Genomic DNA, 19,316 nt, shown 5'->3' with positions numbered 1-19,316 from the left:
AAGGTGGTTCTCCTTTAAAGACGGTGTAATGTTGTAAAATGGTTTTATGAAGTATATATGTGAATGTAAACTCTTGAAAATACAACAGTATAAACCGGGATGATCAAACACTCCATGAAACTCTCTTCCTGATCTGTTGGAAAAGGCTTCTGTGGTCAAGGTTGCACATTGTAGGTTGTCATCCTTGATATGCTGGTGATTTGTTAAATTACTTCAGGGGAGGAGGTCAGAGAGAAACATCACCACTTCATCTCCGTTCAGATTGATTTGTGGTTCGTCATCGCTCAAGATTAAATAAATTGAGTAGGATCCATAATGAGAAAATTACATGTGGTCTGTGAAAGATTAAGCTTTGATAAGCTTATGGCTTTTAACTAATACTTTTCTTATTTTCGAGTCTTCATTGACTGCCTGGAAAACTCTAGTGTGGGGGTGCACTTATTCTTGTCAGATTTGATATTTTGTTATTTATTAGCTTTTTGAATTGCACAGCGGTAGCTACAACATTTAGAATGGAGGTGGAGAGCAAGCAAAAATACAAAATGTAAAAACAAAAGTGAACACCACACTATCACTATTGCAACAATATCCATTTGAGTACAAATTAATAAGTCAAACATCTGAGGCAAGATTTAACTCATAAGTCGTAGCATTGAAATATCAGGAGCTAAAATTAAAGATATTGCAGTGATGATCTCAATGAGGGCTAAGGCAAGGGGAATTGTAAGAGGTGTATTGAACCCCAGTCTTCATCGGGTTGGGCTTTAAGTTATGGAATTTACGCTAGAAAAGGTCTTCAAGATGATCATGTGCTCCTTAGGCTCAGTCCAACAAGAAGGCGCAAGTGTTTGGAGTAGACAACTGGACATTACACCAGCAATAGGATGCAAATCAGAGGAACATGGATAAAACGAAGTAAAAACTTGAGTTTACCTGGTGTCTTATTGTGTCCTCGGACATCCAATGAATTACTTTTGGAAATGTACCCACTTTTTTTGTGGGCAACTTCAGAGCAGCCAATCTGTGCACAGCTAGGTACTACAAACAGGAAATAAATGAATGACCAGTCAATCTGTTTTTACTGAGGTTGGTTGAGGGATTAATCCTGGTTAGGGCACTGGGAGTGCTCCCACGCTTTTACATAAATGCCATACGATCTTTGGCATACATTTGAACAGGCAGACCGGGCTTCAGTTTAAGGTCTCATCCAAAAGGCAAATGATTAAACAGCAGAATGGGAGGAGGAGGGACAAGTGCCGGGGTAATTCTTGACTGGGTAGTCCTAAATAGCCATATTAACCAAAATAACAACAGAAAATGCTGGAAAAACTCAGCAGGCCAGGCAACATCCGTGGAGAGAAAATAGAGTCGACGTTTCGGGTCGAAACCCTTTATCAAAACTGGAAAGGAAATGAAATAGATCGAAACGTCGACTCTATTTTCCCTCCATGGATGTTGCCTGGCCTGCTGAGTTTTTCCAGCATTTTCTGTTATTTTGGATTTCCAGCATCTGCAGTATTTTGCTATAGCCATATTAACCATGTTGTGCAAGTTCACATTGCTGGTTGCAGCAGGCGTTAATTCTAGCAAACCCCCTTGTGTGCCCTTAGGATTTGAGGACAGTGGGCAACACTCGCTGATTTCACTGCAGATTTGTTTCAAAATGTCTGTACTTGGACATTAACCAGTAGTTTGAATGCATACAATTACATAGAAATTACAGCATGGATAGGCCTTTCAGCCCAAACAATCCATGTTGATGTTTATCCTAATCTCGTGCCTGCTCTGTTCCCATATCCCTTCATTCCCTTTTTCATCAGCCACCCATATAACCTATTCTTAAATGTTGACATGGTCTCTGCTTCAATCACTAACTCTGGTACCACAGTCCACAGTCTCTCAAACCTCTGTAAAAAGGGTTTCATGCTTTCCATCCTAAATCTCTTGCCTTTAATAGGTGTCCTACTTGATCCCGAGCTGAGTTTCCAATGCCATATCCTCATCACAAAGACCGCCTACTTCAGCCTCTGGCCTGCCCCACCTATTGCTGAAACCCTCGCCCATTCCTTTATCGCCTCCAGACTCGACTATTCCGACGCACTCATAGAATGGTTACAGCACAGAAGAATGGTTACAGCACAGAAGGAAACCATTCGGCCTGCCGAGCCCGTGCCAGCTCTCAGCAAGAGCACTTACATTAGTCCCAATTCCCCGCAGCCCTGCAAATTTTTTCCTTCAGGTACTGATCCAATTCCTTTTTGAAAGCCACGATTGAATCTGTCTCCACCACCCTTACAGGCAGTGCATTCCAGATCATAACCACTCGACCTCTTCTGGCCGGTGCATCCAGAACTATGCTGTAACCTGCCCTGCACCAAGTTCTATTTCCCCACTACCCATGAACTCACTGACCTACATTAGCTCAGAGTCCCCCAAAGCCTAAGATTTAAAATGTTCATCTCCGTGTTTCAATCCCTTCATTGGCTTACCCCCTCAATCTTTGTAACCATCTACAACCCTCTGAGAACTCTGCATCCCTCCAACTCTGGTCCTTTGTACGTGTCACACTCCCTTTGTTGCACTATTGGCAGCCATGGCTTCAGCTGTCTAGACCCTACGCTCTGGAATTCCCTCTCTCAGCCTCTCTACCTCCCTCTCCTCCTTTTAAGACCGTCTTTAAAACCCAGCTCTCACCCCTACTAATATCTTTCTTTGGCTCAGCGTTCATTGTTGTCTGATTACACTACTGTGAAGGGCCATGGGACGTTTTTCTACGTTAAAGGTGCTTTATAAATGTAAATTGTTATATCTATGTCCTGAAAAACAGGACGGGAGAATTCAGAGCTATTTACGGGTACGTATCTCTGTATGTTTGTTTATGTAGTAATTCGCTAGAGCACTTTATCCCTGAAAGATTTTAATATCTGAGGCTGAATAAGTCACTGGATTATTTGAACATCATGGATGGGAGTCAGTTTATGTGTTACTGGCAAAGTATTCTTTCCCACTGAAATGCTCTTTGGATTACTCCTGCAAGACATCATACCTACTCTAAATCAATTACTGTTGGATTCAAATATAGTTGGGGACCAACATTCAGGATGACTTATTCAAAAAAAAAAAGAAACAAAAACTCAGAGTGGCTTCTTCAGAAATTAAAGTTTCAGCCAAGTACATTTGACTTTGCATAGTTTTTTTTTCTCAAATGCCACCTGTACACATTTTGGCACAATAACCCTCAGTCGTAATGACAAATGTAACCCAACATCAAGAAAGGATACTTTATAGATTTAAAAAATTGATCTGCGTGTGTATTTTTGAAGTGTAACACTGGTTTTAAAGGCCAGGCACTTCATGCTGTATTTATACTGTTTTTGAGTCAGTGCAAAATGGTTTTGGGTGTCCATCAGTGCAAAAGTGACCGAATAACTCAAGGTGCACAAAAGCCCGGAGGTGGAACCCACTCCAGGAACCAGAGCGGGACAAATATCCTTGCGGGGAGGTTTGCTAGCACTGTTCGGGGGGGTTTAAACTAAAATGGCGGGGTTGGGAACCTGAGCAGGGAGACCGAGGAAAGGAAAACAGGGATAAAAGCAACGGTTTAAATCAAACGTGGCCACAGTAAATAATTCTAATAGGTCTAAGAGCATTAAAAAAAACAAGCCTGAAGGCTTTGTGTCTTAATGCAAGGAGCATTTGTAATAAGGTGGATGAATTGCTGCGCAAATAGAGGTAAACGAATACGATTTGGTTGGGATTACAAAAACGTGGCTCAAGGATGGCCAAGACTGGGAACTCAACATCCAGGGGTATTCGATATTCAGGAAAGATAGGCAAAAAGGAAAGGGAGGTGGGGTAGCATTACTGGTTAAAGAAGGGATTAATACAATTGTAATGAAGGATATTAGCTCTGATGATGTGGAATCTGTATGGGTAGAATTGAGAAATACTAAGGGGAAAAAAACATTAGTGGGAGTGGTATATAGACCTCCCAACAGTAAGGCGGAGGTTGGGGATGGCATTAAAAGGGAAATTAAAGAAGCGTGCAATAAGGGCACAGCAGTCATCATGGGTGACTTTAATCTACATATAGATTGGGCCAACCAAATTAGTAACAATACTGTGGAGGAGGAATTACTGGAGTGTTTACGGGATGGTTTCCTGGACCAATATGTCGAGGAACCAACCAGAGATCAGGCCATCTTAGACTGGGTATTATGTAACGACAAAGGATTAATTAGCAATCTTGTTGTACGAGGCCCCTTGGGTCGGAGCGATCATAATATGATCGAATTCTTCATTAAGATGGAGAATGAAGTAGTTGACTCCGAGACAAGGGTCCTCAATTTAAATAAAGGAAACTACGATGGTCTGAGGAGCGAGTTGGGTAGGATTGAGTGGGGAATAGCGCTCAAAGGGTTGACGGTGGATAGGCAATGGCAAACATTCAAAGACCGAATGGATGAGCTACAGAAATTGTTCATCCCAGTGTGGCATAAAAATAAAACAAAAAAGGTGACTCAACCGTGGCTAACGAGGGAAATTAGGGAAAGCATAAGATCCAAGGAGAGGACATATAAATTGGCTAGAAAAAGCAATAATCCTGAGGATTGGGAGCAGTTTAGGAGTCAACAAAGGAGGACAAAGGGATTAATTAAGAAAGGGAAAATAGAATATGAGAGTAAGCTTGCAGGGAACATAAAAACTGACTGTAAAAGCTTTTACAGATATGTGAAGAGAAAAAGATTAGTGAAGTCAAGCGTAGGTCCCTTACAGTCAGAATCGGGAATTTATAATGGGAAACAAGGAAATGGCAGACCAACTAAATACATACTTTGGTTCTGTCTTCACAAAGGAGGACACAAATAACCTCCCAGAGATGCTGGGGAACATAGGGTCTGCTGAAAGAGTGGAACTGAAAGAAATCAGTATTTGTAGGAAAATGGTGTTAGGAAAATTGATGGGACTGAAGGCTGATAAATCCCCAGGGCCTGATGGTCTACATCCCAGGGTACTTAAGGAAGTGGCCCTAGAGATAGCAGATGCATTACTGGTCATCTTCCAGAACTCGATAGACTCTGGAACGGTACCCATGGATTGGAGGGTAGCTAATGTTACCCCACTATTCAAAAAAGGTGGTAGAGAAAAAGCGGGGAATTATAGACCGGTAAGCCTGACATCGGTAGTGGGGAAAATGCTAGAGTCCATTATAAAAGATGTAATAGCAGAGCACTTGGAAAGCAGTGACAGGATCGGACAAAGTCAACATGGATTTACAAAAGGTAAATCATGCTTGACTAATCTACTGGAATTTTTTGAGGATGTAACTGGTAAAATAGATAAGGGAGAACCAGTGGATGTGGTATATTTGGACTTTCAGAAGGCTTTCGATAAGGTCCCACACAAGAGATTTGCGTGCAAAATTAAGGCACATGGGATTGGGGGCAAGGTATTGACTTGGATAGAGAACTGGTTGGCGGACAGAAAGCAAAGAGTTGGAATAAACGGGTCGTTTTCCGAGTGGCAGGCAGTGACTTGTGGGGTACCGCAAGGATCGGTCCTAGGACCCCAGCTGTTCACAATATATATTAATGATCTGGACGAGGGAATTGGATGTAATATCTCCAAATTTGCAGACGACACCAAGCTGGGCGGGAGGGTAAGCTGCGAGGAGGATGTCGGGAAACTCCAGTACGATTTGGACAGGTTGGGTGATTGGGCAGAAACATGGCAAATGCACTATAATGTGGGTAAATGTGAGGTTATCCACTTTGGTGGCAAAAACAGGAAGGCAGATTATTATTTGAATGGCAATAGATTGGGAGAAGGGGAAGAACAAAGAGACCTGGGTGTCCTTGTGCACCAGTCGCTGAAGGTAAGCATGCAGGTGCAGCAGGCGGTTAAGAAGGCAAATGGTATGTTGGCCTTCGTAGCGAGAGGGTTCGAGTACAGGAACAAGGATGTCTTGCTACAGTTGAACAGGGCCTTGGTGAGACCGCACCTTGAGTATTGTGTGCAGTTTTGGTCACCTTACCTGAGGAAGGACGTTCTTGCCATGGAGGGAGTGCAGCAAAGATTCATCAGGCTGATGCCTGGGATGGCAGGAATGACGTACGAGGAGAGATTGTGTCAATTGGGCTTATACTCACTGGAGTTTAGAAGATTGAGAGGGGATCTCATCGAAACCTATAAAATTCTGTCAGGTCTGGACAGACTAGATGCAGAAAGGATGTTTCTGATGGCCGGGGAGTCCAGAACCAGGGGTCATAGTCGAAGGATAAGGGGTAAGCCATTTAGGACTGAAATGAGGAGGAATTTCTTCACCCAGAGAGTGGTGAACCTGTGGAATTATCTGCCACAGAGGGCGGTGGAGGCTAGTTCATTAAATATATTCAAGAAGGAGTTGGATATATTTCTTAAGGCTAAAGGGATCAAGGGATATGGGGAAAAGGCAGGGACAGGGTACTGAATTTGGATGATCAGCCATGATCACATTGAATGGCGGAGCAGGCTCGAAGGGCCGAATGGCCTACTCCTGCTCCTATCTTCTATGTCTATGTTTCCAGAGAGTGTAGTCTAAATCTAGTCTTGGAGTATTCATTTTTCTTAATCAAACCTCCCTTGTAGAACTGAAAAAAAACAATTGTTTTGCAGAGACAGTGACTCGGTCTTCATTTTTGCAGTCAAGGGTTGTGGTGGAGGACATTGTTTCTTGACATGGCAAGGAGAGGAGCATTAGTGGAGGCGGCGGCTCAGAGCCATGGTTAGGCTGATATGTAATGTACAGTTACCAATTTTCTTTGTATGAAGTTGATGGCTGCACGTATGTTGATCCCGGGTACAATAGTATTGTGGTTATGTTACTGAACCTGTAATCTACAGGTCCAGACTAACAATCCAGAGAACGTGAGTTCAAGTCTCACTGGCATTTTGAATTCATTTTTTTTTTTTTAAAGTTGGAGTAAAAAGTGACCATGAAGCTGTTGGACTGTCATTAAAAGAAAAACAACTGGTTTATTAATGTCCTTTAGGCAAGGAAACCTGCTGTCCTTACCAGGTCTGGCCGACATGTAACTCCAGTCCCACACAAATGGTTGACTCTTAACTGCTCTTTGAAGTGGCCGAGCAAGCCACTCAGTTGTTGTTGAGCAATAAATGCCCACATCCCAAGAATGAATTTTTAAAAATAAATAAATAAATAACATTGTTGCCTTCAGCCTTTAACATTATCTTGGAAGTCCAACACAGTGATATCTCCAGGTAGAATAATGATAAATGCCAATCCTGGTTGACCCATGCACTTCTGAATTTTAGGAAAGAATCAGTTTAAGTTTCCGACTCCTTCGCTTACCTATATAATAGGAGCAAAAAACACACTCACATTGTTTCACTCGATTCTATCATGAAATTTACAGCACAGATGGAGGCCTTTCTGCCTATTGTGCCAATATTAGCTCTTCAGTTGGAGCTACCTACAATCATTGCATTTCCTTTTTGTTTAAACTTAACCAGTTTCCTCTCAATTGATATAGTCTCGACTTCAATTTGTGATCAAGCATTCGTGTTATGTTAATCCTCTGGAAAAAATCTTCTAATTTTCTCTTTCTTCAATTGATAATCCTCAGTCTGCACCCCTTCTTATCAATTCATTAGCCAGTGAAAACAATCTATCTTCTCAAAATCTTTCATAATTTTAAAAACCTCTTGGATTCCTCCATAACCTCCTGTGTTCCAATGGGAAAAGAAGCCCCAATTTTTCACGCCTGTTTGCTAACTTACTGCATTTCATTCCTGGTTGATTCTAGTGAATTTTTGCTGTATATAGTTCATAGTTCTAATATTCTTACAATGGAGTGTCTAGAACTGCACATAATAGGTCCTAACCAATGTTTGGTACAAATTCAACATACTTTTTTGCTTTCGTGTCCAATGTCCTTGTGAATGAAACCAAGAATCCCCATTGTCTTTTTGATTTTTTTCCTATCTGCACTCTCTCACGTTCTGAAGATCTACACATCTGCATCCCTGGATTTTTATTGTTGCTGTACTCTGTTAAGAATCTTGCCAATGGTACACTTCCTTTTACGTACTGTTCTTCTCCCCACATTTCACATTTTTCTGCATGGAGCTGCATCTGTGCACTCGAACATGTCTATTTACTCGTATAATCTCCTCCATTCTTCCTTACAGTTGCCATGCCTCCTAAGTTGGTTCTGTAAACTTGATTATTCCAGTTGTGCACATGTCCAAATAACACTCAAAATCACAAAGTTACAGCATGGAAGGAGGCCATTTCGACCCATTGTGTCCGCGCCGGCCAACAAAGAGCTATCCAGCCTAATCCCACTTCCCAGCTCTTGGTCCGTAGCCCTGCAGGTTACAGCATCCCAAGCGCACATCCAAGTACTTTTTAAACATGGTTAGGGTTCCTGCCTCTCCCACCCTTTCAGGCAGTGAGTTCCAGACTCCCACAACCCTCTGGGTGAAGAAATTTCCCCTCAAATCCCCTCTAAACCTTCCACCAATTACTTTACATCTGTGCCCCCTGGTTTTTGACCCCTCTGCTAAGGGAAATAGGTCTGTTCTATCCACTTTATCTAGGCCCCTCATAATTTTATACACCTCAATAAGGTCTCCCCACAGCCTCCTCTGTTCCAAGGAAAACAGACCCAGCCTACCCAGTCTTTCCTCATAGCTAAGATTCTCTTCTCCCGGCAACATCCTTGTAAATCTCCTCTGTACCCTCTCTAGTGCAATCACATCTTTCCTGTAATGTGGTGATCAGAACTGCACGCAGTACTCTAGCTGAGGCCTAGCTAGTGTTTTATACAGTTGAAGCATAACCCCCCTGCTCTTGTATTCTATACCACGGCTAATAAAGGCAAGCATTCCGTATGCCTATTTAACCACCTTATCTACCTGGCCTGCTACCTTCAGGGATCTGTGGACATGCACTCCAAGGTCCCTTTGTTCCTGTACGCTACTCAGTGTCCTACCATTTAATGTGTATTCCCTTTCCTTGTTGGCCCTCCCCAAATGCATTACCTCACACTTCTCCGGATTGAATTCCATTTGCCACTGTTCTGCCCACCTGACCAATTTATTGATATCTTCCTGCAGTCTACAGCTTCCTTCTTCAGTATCAACCGCACAGCTGATTTTAGTATCATCTGCAAACTTCTTAATCATACCACCTATATTCAAGTTAAGATCATTGATATCTACCACAAAAAGCAAGGGACCGAGTACTGAGCCCTGCGGAACCCCACTGGAAACAGCCTTCCAGTCACAAAAACACCCATCAACCATTACCCTCTGCTTCCTGTCTCCGAGCCAGTTTTAAATCCAACTTGACACTTTGCCCTGGATCCCATGGGCTTTTAACTTCGTGACCAGTCTGCTATGTGGAACCTTATCAAAAGCCTTGTTAAAGTCCATATACACTACATCAAACGCACCACCCTCCTTGTTGCCTCCTCAAAAAATTCAATCAAGTTTGTCAGACACGACCTTCCCTTAACAAATCGGTGCTGACTATCCTTGATTAATCCGTGTATTTCTAAATGAAGATTTATCCTGTCCTTCAGAATTCTTTCCAATACAGATAGAAAGCAAAAGGGGCCCTCTGGGGGCATGCTATTATCCGCATCCTGCAAATTAAAAATAAAATCCATTTGCTCTTTCTGTTCTCTAGCTTTCTGTTCCCCAGCTTATTCCTCCATCTGCATCATTTACTTTAATAGCACATGCCTTTAATTTGGTAACCTGTCTCTTATGTGGCACCTTATTGCACACCTTCTGAAAATCCCAATATACAATATCCACTGCATTCCCTTTATCTCCCCCCGCCCACCCCCTACTTGCCTTAGCCCTGTTATCCTCCACCCTCTAACTGCACATGTTCTTCACTCCGTGTGCTATGTCATGGGAGATTGACTAATACCTTTTATAATTGTAAGTTATATATTACTGACTCTAGATCGTGTCTCTTTTAAGTCTTATTTTTGCTCTAACTTTTCTGCCTATTATTGTAGTGTATGTACCCGTCTACCTTTAAGGAAACTATTGCATGTAACCGTTCACCTTTCAGAGAACTACTTTAGGTGTGGCACTACTTGTTTGGCTTCTGTATACTGTAATACTGACAGTGACCACACCAGTATATAAGCGTTGTGGTAGGATTCCTGGGGCAGATTCGCCCTGACCTTCGAATAGTAAAGTCCTGTTTGTTTGTTACTCCTGAAGTCTGTGTCGTTATTAACTGCACAACCCACAGACTTTACAATTATCACCTTTTTATTCGCAGTGGAAATGTATTTAACTTGTACCTGACAAACCTTGTCTCCTCACTGCTGGCCAGTCTGTTCTGACATTTTCCAAACCTTCAATCTGGGCTAGGCTCTTTATTTCCACTGGAATGAGCTCATTTCCAGCCTTCGACTATTATTTTTCTTTATCATTTCAATGTGAATCTAATTAGATTGTGGTCACCATTGCCCATGAGGTACTGTACCTTCCTATTTTGGGTTAATGAAGATATGTCTTCACGTGTTGCCAATCAAGTCCATTAACAAAACAATTTGAGAATGACTCCTGCGCAAACAATAAATGTTTGCTGGCGTACTTTGTAAATGCTTGGCATTCTAAAGGGGAGTTGTGATTGTAATTTAATTTTCTGCTGCCCTACACCACAGCAGTAATTTATACCAGTTACCATATCTCGAGTGCTATATATTTGTGGAATGTTGCATGCTCTCCTTGGGTATGTTGCTTTCTCTCTTTACTCGCTGTACCTTTGACTGATTACACATGTGCATGCTTCCATCTGTGCAGTGTCTTGATGTCAAAGCCCATTACTGTATTTTTAGAACTCTCTGCCTTGAAATAGAATGCCAAGTGCTGACTCCCAGCCTCAATACTTCCTTCCAATTTTGAATGGCAGAACCTAATTCATATTGAGTGACACTTTCAAAGTTTATTTAAAAATCTACCATGCTTGGAGTGAGTCTCTTGTCTTTGCAATCTTTTTTCATGCCCGGAGCCCCAGCGTGGAACTTGCTGGACAGTTTTTCAAAAGAAATTATCACTAGAGACTTATTTCTGCTGGCTGTGATTTCCAGACACAGGTCAATTTTTTTTCCTTGGAGTTTTGATCATTTTTTAATTACTGTGCAAAATTGGACATATCAAAAAAAAAAGACAGACTTGCATTTATATCACGCCTTTCAGGACCTCAGGACGTCCCAAAGCGCTTTACAGCCTCTGACGTACTTTTTTGAAGTGAAGTCACTGTTGTAATGCAGGAAACATCAAATGTCAGAAAAATCAAGATGCACACACGCTGTACTTTTCCTCTTTTAATGATGCTAGTTGTCTTTTTTTCTACCATGCTTGGGTGCAGTTGCTTGCTGGGGTACAATTTCATGGTTGTTAGATGCTATCCAATACTTAACACATTTCTTTATGCACAATCCTTGACTGAGTATCAGCAGCTTATCTAAGCACAGTAGTTATGACAACTGAGCCTGATCCTATTCTCACCCAATGCATGTATGCACAAAGGAGTTGCTGGGTGATGGAAGTTCAGGAGCAGGGACCATGGCTGATCTGTTTTCTTTTCCATGGCTCAGACTTTGTTGATGCTAATTGTAGGCCCCTAGCAGTGCCCTGGTTGAAGTTAGCTAACACAGCACAGCCCGGGTTCAAATATTTGACCTTCCTGTACTGTTCTTCTCAGCTACTCATTGCAAAGCCCACTGAACTGTCTGAAGGGTCATTTGGCTTTTAACAGTTTTGCACATATTAATTTGGCTATGCAAAAGCACAGGCATTTTGGTCACGTATAGTGCTGAGCAAGGGACTTTTAAGGAAAGGCAAAATACTGCGGATGCTGGAAATCTGAAATCTAAGCAGAAAATGCTGAGAACACTCAGCAGGTCAGGCAGCATCTGTGGCAAGAGAAACGGTTCATGTTTCAGGTCAGTGACCTTTCGTCCGAACTGGAAAATGTTACAAATGTATTTGATTTTAAGCAAGTACAGAGGCAAGGAAAGGGAGGGGAAAGGAAAGAAAAAACGGGTAGGTCTGTAATAGGATGGAAGGCAGGAGTGATTATATGGCCTAAGAATTGGGGGAAGGAGTAGGCCATACGGCCCCTCAAACCTGCGCCGCCATTCAGTAAGATTATGGCTGATCTTCTATTTTAACTCAATTTTCTCGCCCAATCCCCATATCCCTTGATTTCCTTAGTGTCCAAAAATCTATCGATCTCAGTCTTGAGTACACTCAACGACCAAGAATCCACAGCGCTCTGGGGTAGAGAATTCCAAAGATTCACAACCATGTGAAGAAATTCCTCCTCAACTCATTCCTAAATGGCCGACCCCTATCCTGAGACTATGACCTGTAGTTCTAGACTCCATCCACGGAAACAGCCTCTCAGCATCTACCCTGTCGAGCCCTTTTTAAAAGTTTTATATGTTTCAATGAGATCACCTCTTGTTCATCTAAACTCCAGCGAATATAGGCACATTCTGCTCAATATCTCCTCATAGGACAACCTTCTCGTCCCAGGAATCAATCTGGTGAACCTTTGTTGCACTTCCTCTTGGGCAAGTATATCCTTCCTTGGCTAAGGAGACCAAAACTGTCCACTGTACTCCAGGTGTGGTCTCTCCAAAGCCCGATATAATTGTAGCTCGACTTCCATACTCTTATACTCCAGCCCCCTTGTAATGAAGGCTAACATACCATTTGCATTCCTAATTGTTTGCTGTAGCTGCATGTTAACTTTCTGATTCGTGTGCAAGGACATCCAGATCCCTCTGAATACCAACATTTGCTGGTGTCTCACCTTTTAAAAAATATTCTGCTTTTCTATTCTTCCTACCAAAGTGAATAATTTCACATTTGGAATTTCACACAAGGGATGATTTTAAAGGAGTTCAGAAGTTTTCGCCTGACCAGAGGTTTTGAGCAAAAGTAAAATTATTGTGCAACTTGGGGCTCTGTTATGAAGAGATAATAGTACTCAGGTGTTCACAATACACCTGTCGTTCTGCTTTGCAATGTGACGAGCCTGAAGGGTATGTTCTAAGGCTCTGACAACAGGTCCTGAAACAGTGGAATGGAGCAAGACAATGATTTGTTATACATCTGTTTCTGAGGTGGGGTAATGTTTTATCCACAATTATTTACTGTATTTGCATTCAATCGATACTTGTTATAAAAGTCGGAAGAAAGCTGAACGTGTGGGTGCTTTACTTCATATTGACAGCTTTTTTTAAACTACCGACAACCATTTTCTTTGTAGGTAGGAGTTTGAGACATTTTCCAATGAGTTGATGCTGTGTAATAAAATTGTTGATTTTCATCTTAAGTGAATGTTATTTCACCCTTGCAGTGCAGACCGAGAAGAGTTTACAGAAATTTGAAGTACTAGATACAAACTGGCATCTCAACTGGAAGTGCAATGGGGGATAGAAGAAAACTTTCATAACCGAATAAAAAAAAACTCATTTGAATGGGATGAGGCAGAAAGAAATTGTCAAAAGCAAGAAGTTGTACAGTGCCAATGATGGAACATTGTTGTCAGCTGTGGCTCAGTGGATAGCACTTTTGCCTCTAAGTCAGAAGGTTGTGGGTTCAAGCTCCACTCCAGAGACTTGAATGCAAAAATCTAGGCTGACACTCCCATTGCCGTACTGAGGGAGTGCTGCACTGTCAGAGGTGCCGTCTTTTGGATGAGATGTTAAACCGAGGCCCTGTCTCTGCTCTCAGAACGACGTAAAAGATCCCATGACATTATTAAGAAAAGAGCAGGGGAGTTATCCCCCGTATCCTGGCCAATATTTATCGCTCAATCAATATCACACAAAGAAACCGATTATCTGGTCATTATCACATTGCTGTTTGTGGGACCTTGCTGTGCACGAATTGGCTGCCGCATTTCCTACATTACAACAGCGACTATACTTCAAATGTATTTAATTGGCTGTAGAGCGCTTTGGGACGTCCTGAGGTCATGAAAGGCTCTATGTAAATACAAGTCTTTTCTTTTTAAACTTATTTAAAAATAACACGCAGCATGTTTAAGGGATACCTAGAAGGTACTGTACACCTTTGCAGACTTGATCTGGGTTGATAAAGGTTGGCTAATACAAGCATGGGAGGGATTGAAAAAACTTGTTTTGAAAAGGTCTGGTCATGTTTCTCAAATGGCCCAAAGTACGATATGTAATGAATGACTTTCAAGTGCATTGACTGCTATGTAGACAAATGAGGTCATTATGTGTACAGTAAAATTGCCCAACCAGCATGGAGATGAAGGACCAGTTGCGAGATCTGTCAATTTTTTGGTGGTGATAATTTGAGGGGGCGGAGAAATGGTCAGAACACCAGGACGACTCCCTGCTCCACTTCAGATAGTGCCATAAGATCTTGAACATATTCCAGGATTAGCAGACGCTGCCTTGGTTTACAAACCTCTCCAAAGATTGAAATTAAGCTAAGAACTAAGGAAAAGAGAACTAAAAATGTTGTTTAGTTAAGTTCTTTGGGTCGTGGATGCGGGGAGGGTGGGTTGTGGGTCGACCTTTGTGTTGTACTTTGGGGTGAAATGCTCCTGACTGCTTTAATTGTTCATTTTGTATTATATTACAAAAATCTAACTGTGGAATTATCCATAGGGCCTTAAAGCTTGGATACCTCACACAAGATTTGATTGATGACTACGAGCCAGCATTAATGTTTACAATTCCTAGACTAGCCATTGTCTGGTATGTATCCCAAAAGCAACGGTGTATTTTTTTTGAATAAACGCATGTGTTTTTAAAAGAACATGGCAACGATTGGTGGTTCAAGTCCATTTGGGAAGTTATAATTTTGTCATTTCACAAAATGCTGTACCACATTATGTTAAGACCAGATTTCCCCTTGATCTCGCCATCCAACAACAGCAACAACAATTTGAATTTATATAGCACGTTCAGTGTCTTACTCGACGATCTCAGCTGGGTCATCCAGCCGGTCAGACACTGCTCTCGCAGATGAGAAAAATCTGAAGCAAAGTGCCCTCTTGTTGCTCCAGTGCACCACTTAGCATCGAGGTACAAGGCAACAAGCAGCAGAGCGTTGGTTACAGTTGCTTGTAGGCCTCCTGATTTAAAGAGTGGTACATGTTGAGGGGACCCTGAGGAAGAGAGGCAACAAATATAGGACAAAATTTAGTGAACAATATAAAGTGTGTTCTATTTTTAAATGCATTTTCTCTTCACTCCCTACTGTTTAATTCTGAAGTTTAATTTTTTTAGACTGTGTAAGGGTTTTATGCCAGCATATTTTATATTAATATATGTGCACATATTGTAGTCAAGTTGCCTGGCCCTTGAAATTACTCTGGGGATAAGAGCATACCAGCACTTAACGTGGTCGTCTGAAATTCCTCTCTTGTAGCAGAGACATTTATTATCCGATAAATCAATTAACAGCTCCGCTAAAATAGAAGACAATAGAATTTTAGACAAGCAAGCTGTGTTCACCTGCTATTATCCTACAGTGTAATTTCAGGGTTATAAATGGTAAAGGAGTAAAATAGTTCATATTCCTGAAAGTTACCACGTGTCTTGGAGAACGTGACTGGTTTAGAACTGCACAATATTTGGTCAGAGAAATCAGAGAGAGTAACTTTGGACACCACCAAACCAGTAAACATGAAAACAGCATAAGCGGGGATCAAGAACATAAGGCCCATCTCGTAGACACTGTGGAGCCGATGAGTTACGGCAAGCTCCTAATGCTTGAAGGAACAGGACTCAAAATCGTTTGCGATCTTCATCCGTGTTTAATTTGGGGGGATCTCATTGAAACTTATAAAATTCTAACAGGACTAGACAGACTTGATGCAGGAAGGATGTTCCCGATGGCCAGGGGTCACAGTCTAAGGATAAGGGGTAAACCATTTAGGACTGAGATGAGGAGGAATTTCTTCACCCAGAGAGTGGTGAACCTGTGGAATTCTCTACCACAGAAGGCAGTTGAGGCCAATTCATTAAATATATTGAAGAAGGAGTTGGATATATTTCTTAAGGCTAAAGGGATCAAGGGAGATACGGAGGTCACGGTCCATCATCAAAGACCCTACTCACCCCAGCCACAGTCTGTTCGCCCTCCTGCCATCTGGGAGACGCTACAGATGCATTCGCACCCGTACGACCAGATTTAGGAACAGCTTCTTTCCCAGGGCTGTCATCCTACTGAACTCCACAAATAAACTGTAAAGCCTGCACATCTGCCAATGCACTTTATTATGGTTATGTTTATGTTAATGTATTACAAGCCAAATGAATGTTGAATGTTTAAATGTCTTAATCTAAATGTACACTCTCGGGAGCCGCAAGCCTACATTTCGTTGTACTGCACTTGTGCACTAACAATGACAATAAAAGTTGATTTGGATTTTGGATTTGGAGAAGACCGGGACAGGGTACTGAATTTGGATGATCAGCCATGATCTCATTGAATGGCGGAGCAGGCTCGAGGGGCCGAATGGCCTACTCCTGCTCCTATCTTCTATGTTTCTATGTGTTTGGTTTTGTTGCCAATCAAGTCAGTTGGTTATCTCGGCACCTTCCATTTGAGCAGCCAAACCCCCCCCCCCCCCCCCCCCCCCTTAGAAATAGTTGCAAGCGTATGCAAATGACAGACAGGGAAAAGACCAGTTGATCCATCAAACTGTCACGGTGCAACTTATGCACATCAGGACCCTCATCTGCCCCCCCGCCCCCACACCTCCCCCAACAAGCTAGCCTCGCAATCTATTGGGCAAAAAAGAAATACCTTTGCAGGAGAAGCTGTTTCTCCATATAAATATACTCCGCTTGAGACATAGGAGCATCGTCTATCTCAACTTTTCGGACTGTGTTTTCCTAGATATTGCTTTGAGACTTTCGGGAAGTAATTGCATCTCTGCTTGGGTCATAGGTCCAGACGGGCTGTGAGAGGCAGCTCTTCGAATCTATTCGCTCCCAATTTACCAAGTGCCTGTCTGCATTGATGAATGCTATTTTTATATAATACATGTAATGAGCTGTGCTAATTAGTGCAAAAAGTTCTCTGAAAGCGTTCTAGTTTCGTGATTTTTTTTTTTAATAATGGAAGCTCATATAAAATTTACCCTGGCATTGAAACCATTGTTATTCTCACCAGTAAATCCAATATATTATGTTTTTTTTGTAAAACTTAATTTTGTGCTTATCGAAGGATGTTGGAATGGAACATTTTTGCCCATTTTGGGCACCTGGTGTCGGCGTCCAGCATTCTCCAGGTTGGGTATAATGAGATGCAGAATATCAAAATACTGCCGATGCTGTGAAATCATCACAAAATGCTGAAAACACTCGGGCAGGATCTGTGGAGAGAGAAACATAGGGTTAATGTTTCAGATCAATGAAACGCAATGGTATTCCTTCTACTTTGCCCATCTTGGAAGGATCCTCCACTGCTGCAGTGTGATATTTTTACATTGATCACACCGGCCCTGAATGAGATTACCAAATGATGTTAAGTTGTGAGCTGTGAGGCCATGCCCACTTTAAACTCGATTAAGATTGTCCCAACTCATTTCACATAGGGCCCTCACAGCAAGGTCTTAGGATGAATTCAGGCTCAGGTCCCAGAGGTGCCTCAGTCCATCACCTAGTTCATAGAATCACACAGCATGGAAGGAGGCCACTCGGTCCATTGTGCTTGTGCCGGCCCTTTGAAAGAGCTATCCATTTTGTCCCACTTCCCTGCTCTTTCCATTGTAAATTTTTTCTTTTCAATTATTTATCCAATTCCCTTTTGAAAGTTACTACAGGTACACTATCCCTTATCCGAAAGCCTTGGGACCAGCTGAGTTTCGGTTTTTGGAATTTTTTGGATTTCAGAAGGTATTATTATAAGACTGGGAAATTTGTATTTAATATAAATTTTAGAAGTTCAGGCTACCTCTTGCAACTGTTCCGTGTCTCATTCCCCTTCCTGCTTCTCTGGAAAGCTGGATATCGGCTGACTCCTACTAAGCTGGCCCGCAAATCAGGTCGGGGGTCGGGGGGGGGAAAAGAATATCGGACGGGCCGCGGTTCAGGTTGGGCGGGGGGGGGGGGGGGGAGAAAAGAATATTGGACGGGTCGGGTGGGGGGTGGTGGAGAAAAGAATATCGGACGGGCCTCGGGTCGGTGGGGGGGGAGGAGAAAAGAATGTCAGGGGTCGGGTCGGTGGGGGGGGGGGGGGGGGGGAGAAAAGAATATCGGACGGGCTGCTGCAGCTATCGGACGGGCCGCTGTATTGTTGGGTTCACTCTCCCAGTACCTCCTTCACACTGCCCGGCTCGGCCTGCAATCTCCTACCCAGGAGGGAACTCTGTGACCCTCTGCCCTGCTCAGCGCAAGTCGTGCGCCACTCTGGTCATGTGCACACGACTTACGCTGAACGAAAAAACTTTCGGTTTTTAGAGGTTTTCGGTGTTCGGATAAAGGATAGTCTACCTATATTGAATCTGCTTCCACCACCCATTCAAGATCATAACAACTTGTGTAAAAAAATTAAAAAAAAATTCTCCTCATCTCCATTTGGTCCTTTTGCCAATTGCCTTAAATCTGTGTCCTCTGGTTACTATACCGCCTGCCAGTGGAAATAGTTTCTCATTATTTACTCTATCAAAACCCCTAGCGTGCTGTGTTTTATTTAAGGTTTGTGCTAGCAGATTACAGGATTAGGTCCAATAATGTACATTCCTTTGTTTCCATTGCTTGGAGTCCTATTTCCCTTGAGATGGAGGGTTCTCACTTTCCAGTGCCATAGGAGACAATGTCACCAATCCGCATGCATGTGATAGGAAACACTTTCTGTTTGTGTTGTGCAGTTCTAGCCATTCTTGCGCTCGCCCAAAAGCCGATTTTCATCAGGCACAGAACCACAACGCTGATTAACATGCAATCCTTTCAGTGAAACCTCCAGCTGTCTTAACACATACCCAGCTGTCAGTGTTCAAACTCTTGTTGTGTCGTAGGAAATCTTTAGAGCCCCTTGTTTGTATCTGGCTTATTGCTAATCAAGTCAGTCAGCTGCTTCTGTTTCCATTTGAACAACCAGAATAGCTAATATTTTCTGAAAAGAGGCACTGATAGAAAGATAGCATCACAAAGGTCTGGTCTAGATTTCACCTGACCCCAAGTAAACTTATTTTTTGATAAAGACTCATGACTTTCTGTGGTGCCTGGAAAATCCTATTGCTGCCTTTTGACTTTGTGAGGATTCAACTACTATATATTGTA

General features: G+C 42.4%; 1 protein-coding gene across 2 annotated transcripts in view; it reads left to right on the top strand.

Annotated features, from left to right (window-relative positions):
• The window catches only part of zfyve28 (zinc finger, FYVE domain containing 28), a 243,262-nt gene that overhangs the window by 156,752 nt on the left and 67,194 nt on the right, over positions 1-19,316 (top strand). For both annotated transcript variants that reach the window (XM_085972658.1, XM_085972573.1), the window contains exon 6: positions 14,688-14,777. In XM_085972658.1, coding sequence (XP_085828784.1) covers positions 14,688-14,777 — 90 coding nt within the window. The remainder of the gene's footprint in view (positions 1-14,687; positions 14,778-19,316) is intronic.

This window comes from Somniosus microcephalus, chromosome 1 (assembly GCF_052327205.1).
Source record: "Somniosus microcephalus isolate GS21.2 chromosome 1, FLI_Smic_1.0, whole genome shotgun sequence".
Taxonomy (NCBI): domain Eukaryota; kingdom Metazoa; phylum Chordata; class Chondrichthyes; order Squaliformes; family Somniosidae; genus Somniosus; species Somniosus microcephalus.
This window is presented reverse-complemented; position numbering and strand designations above follow the sequence as displayed.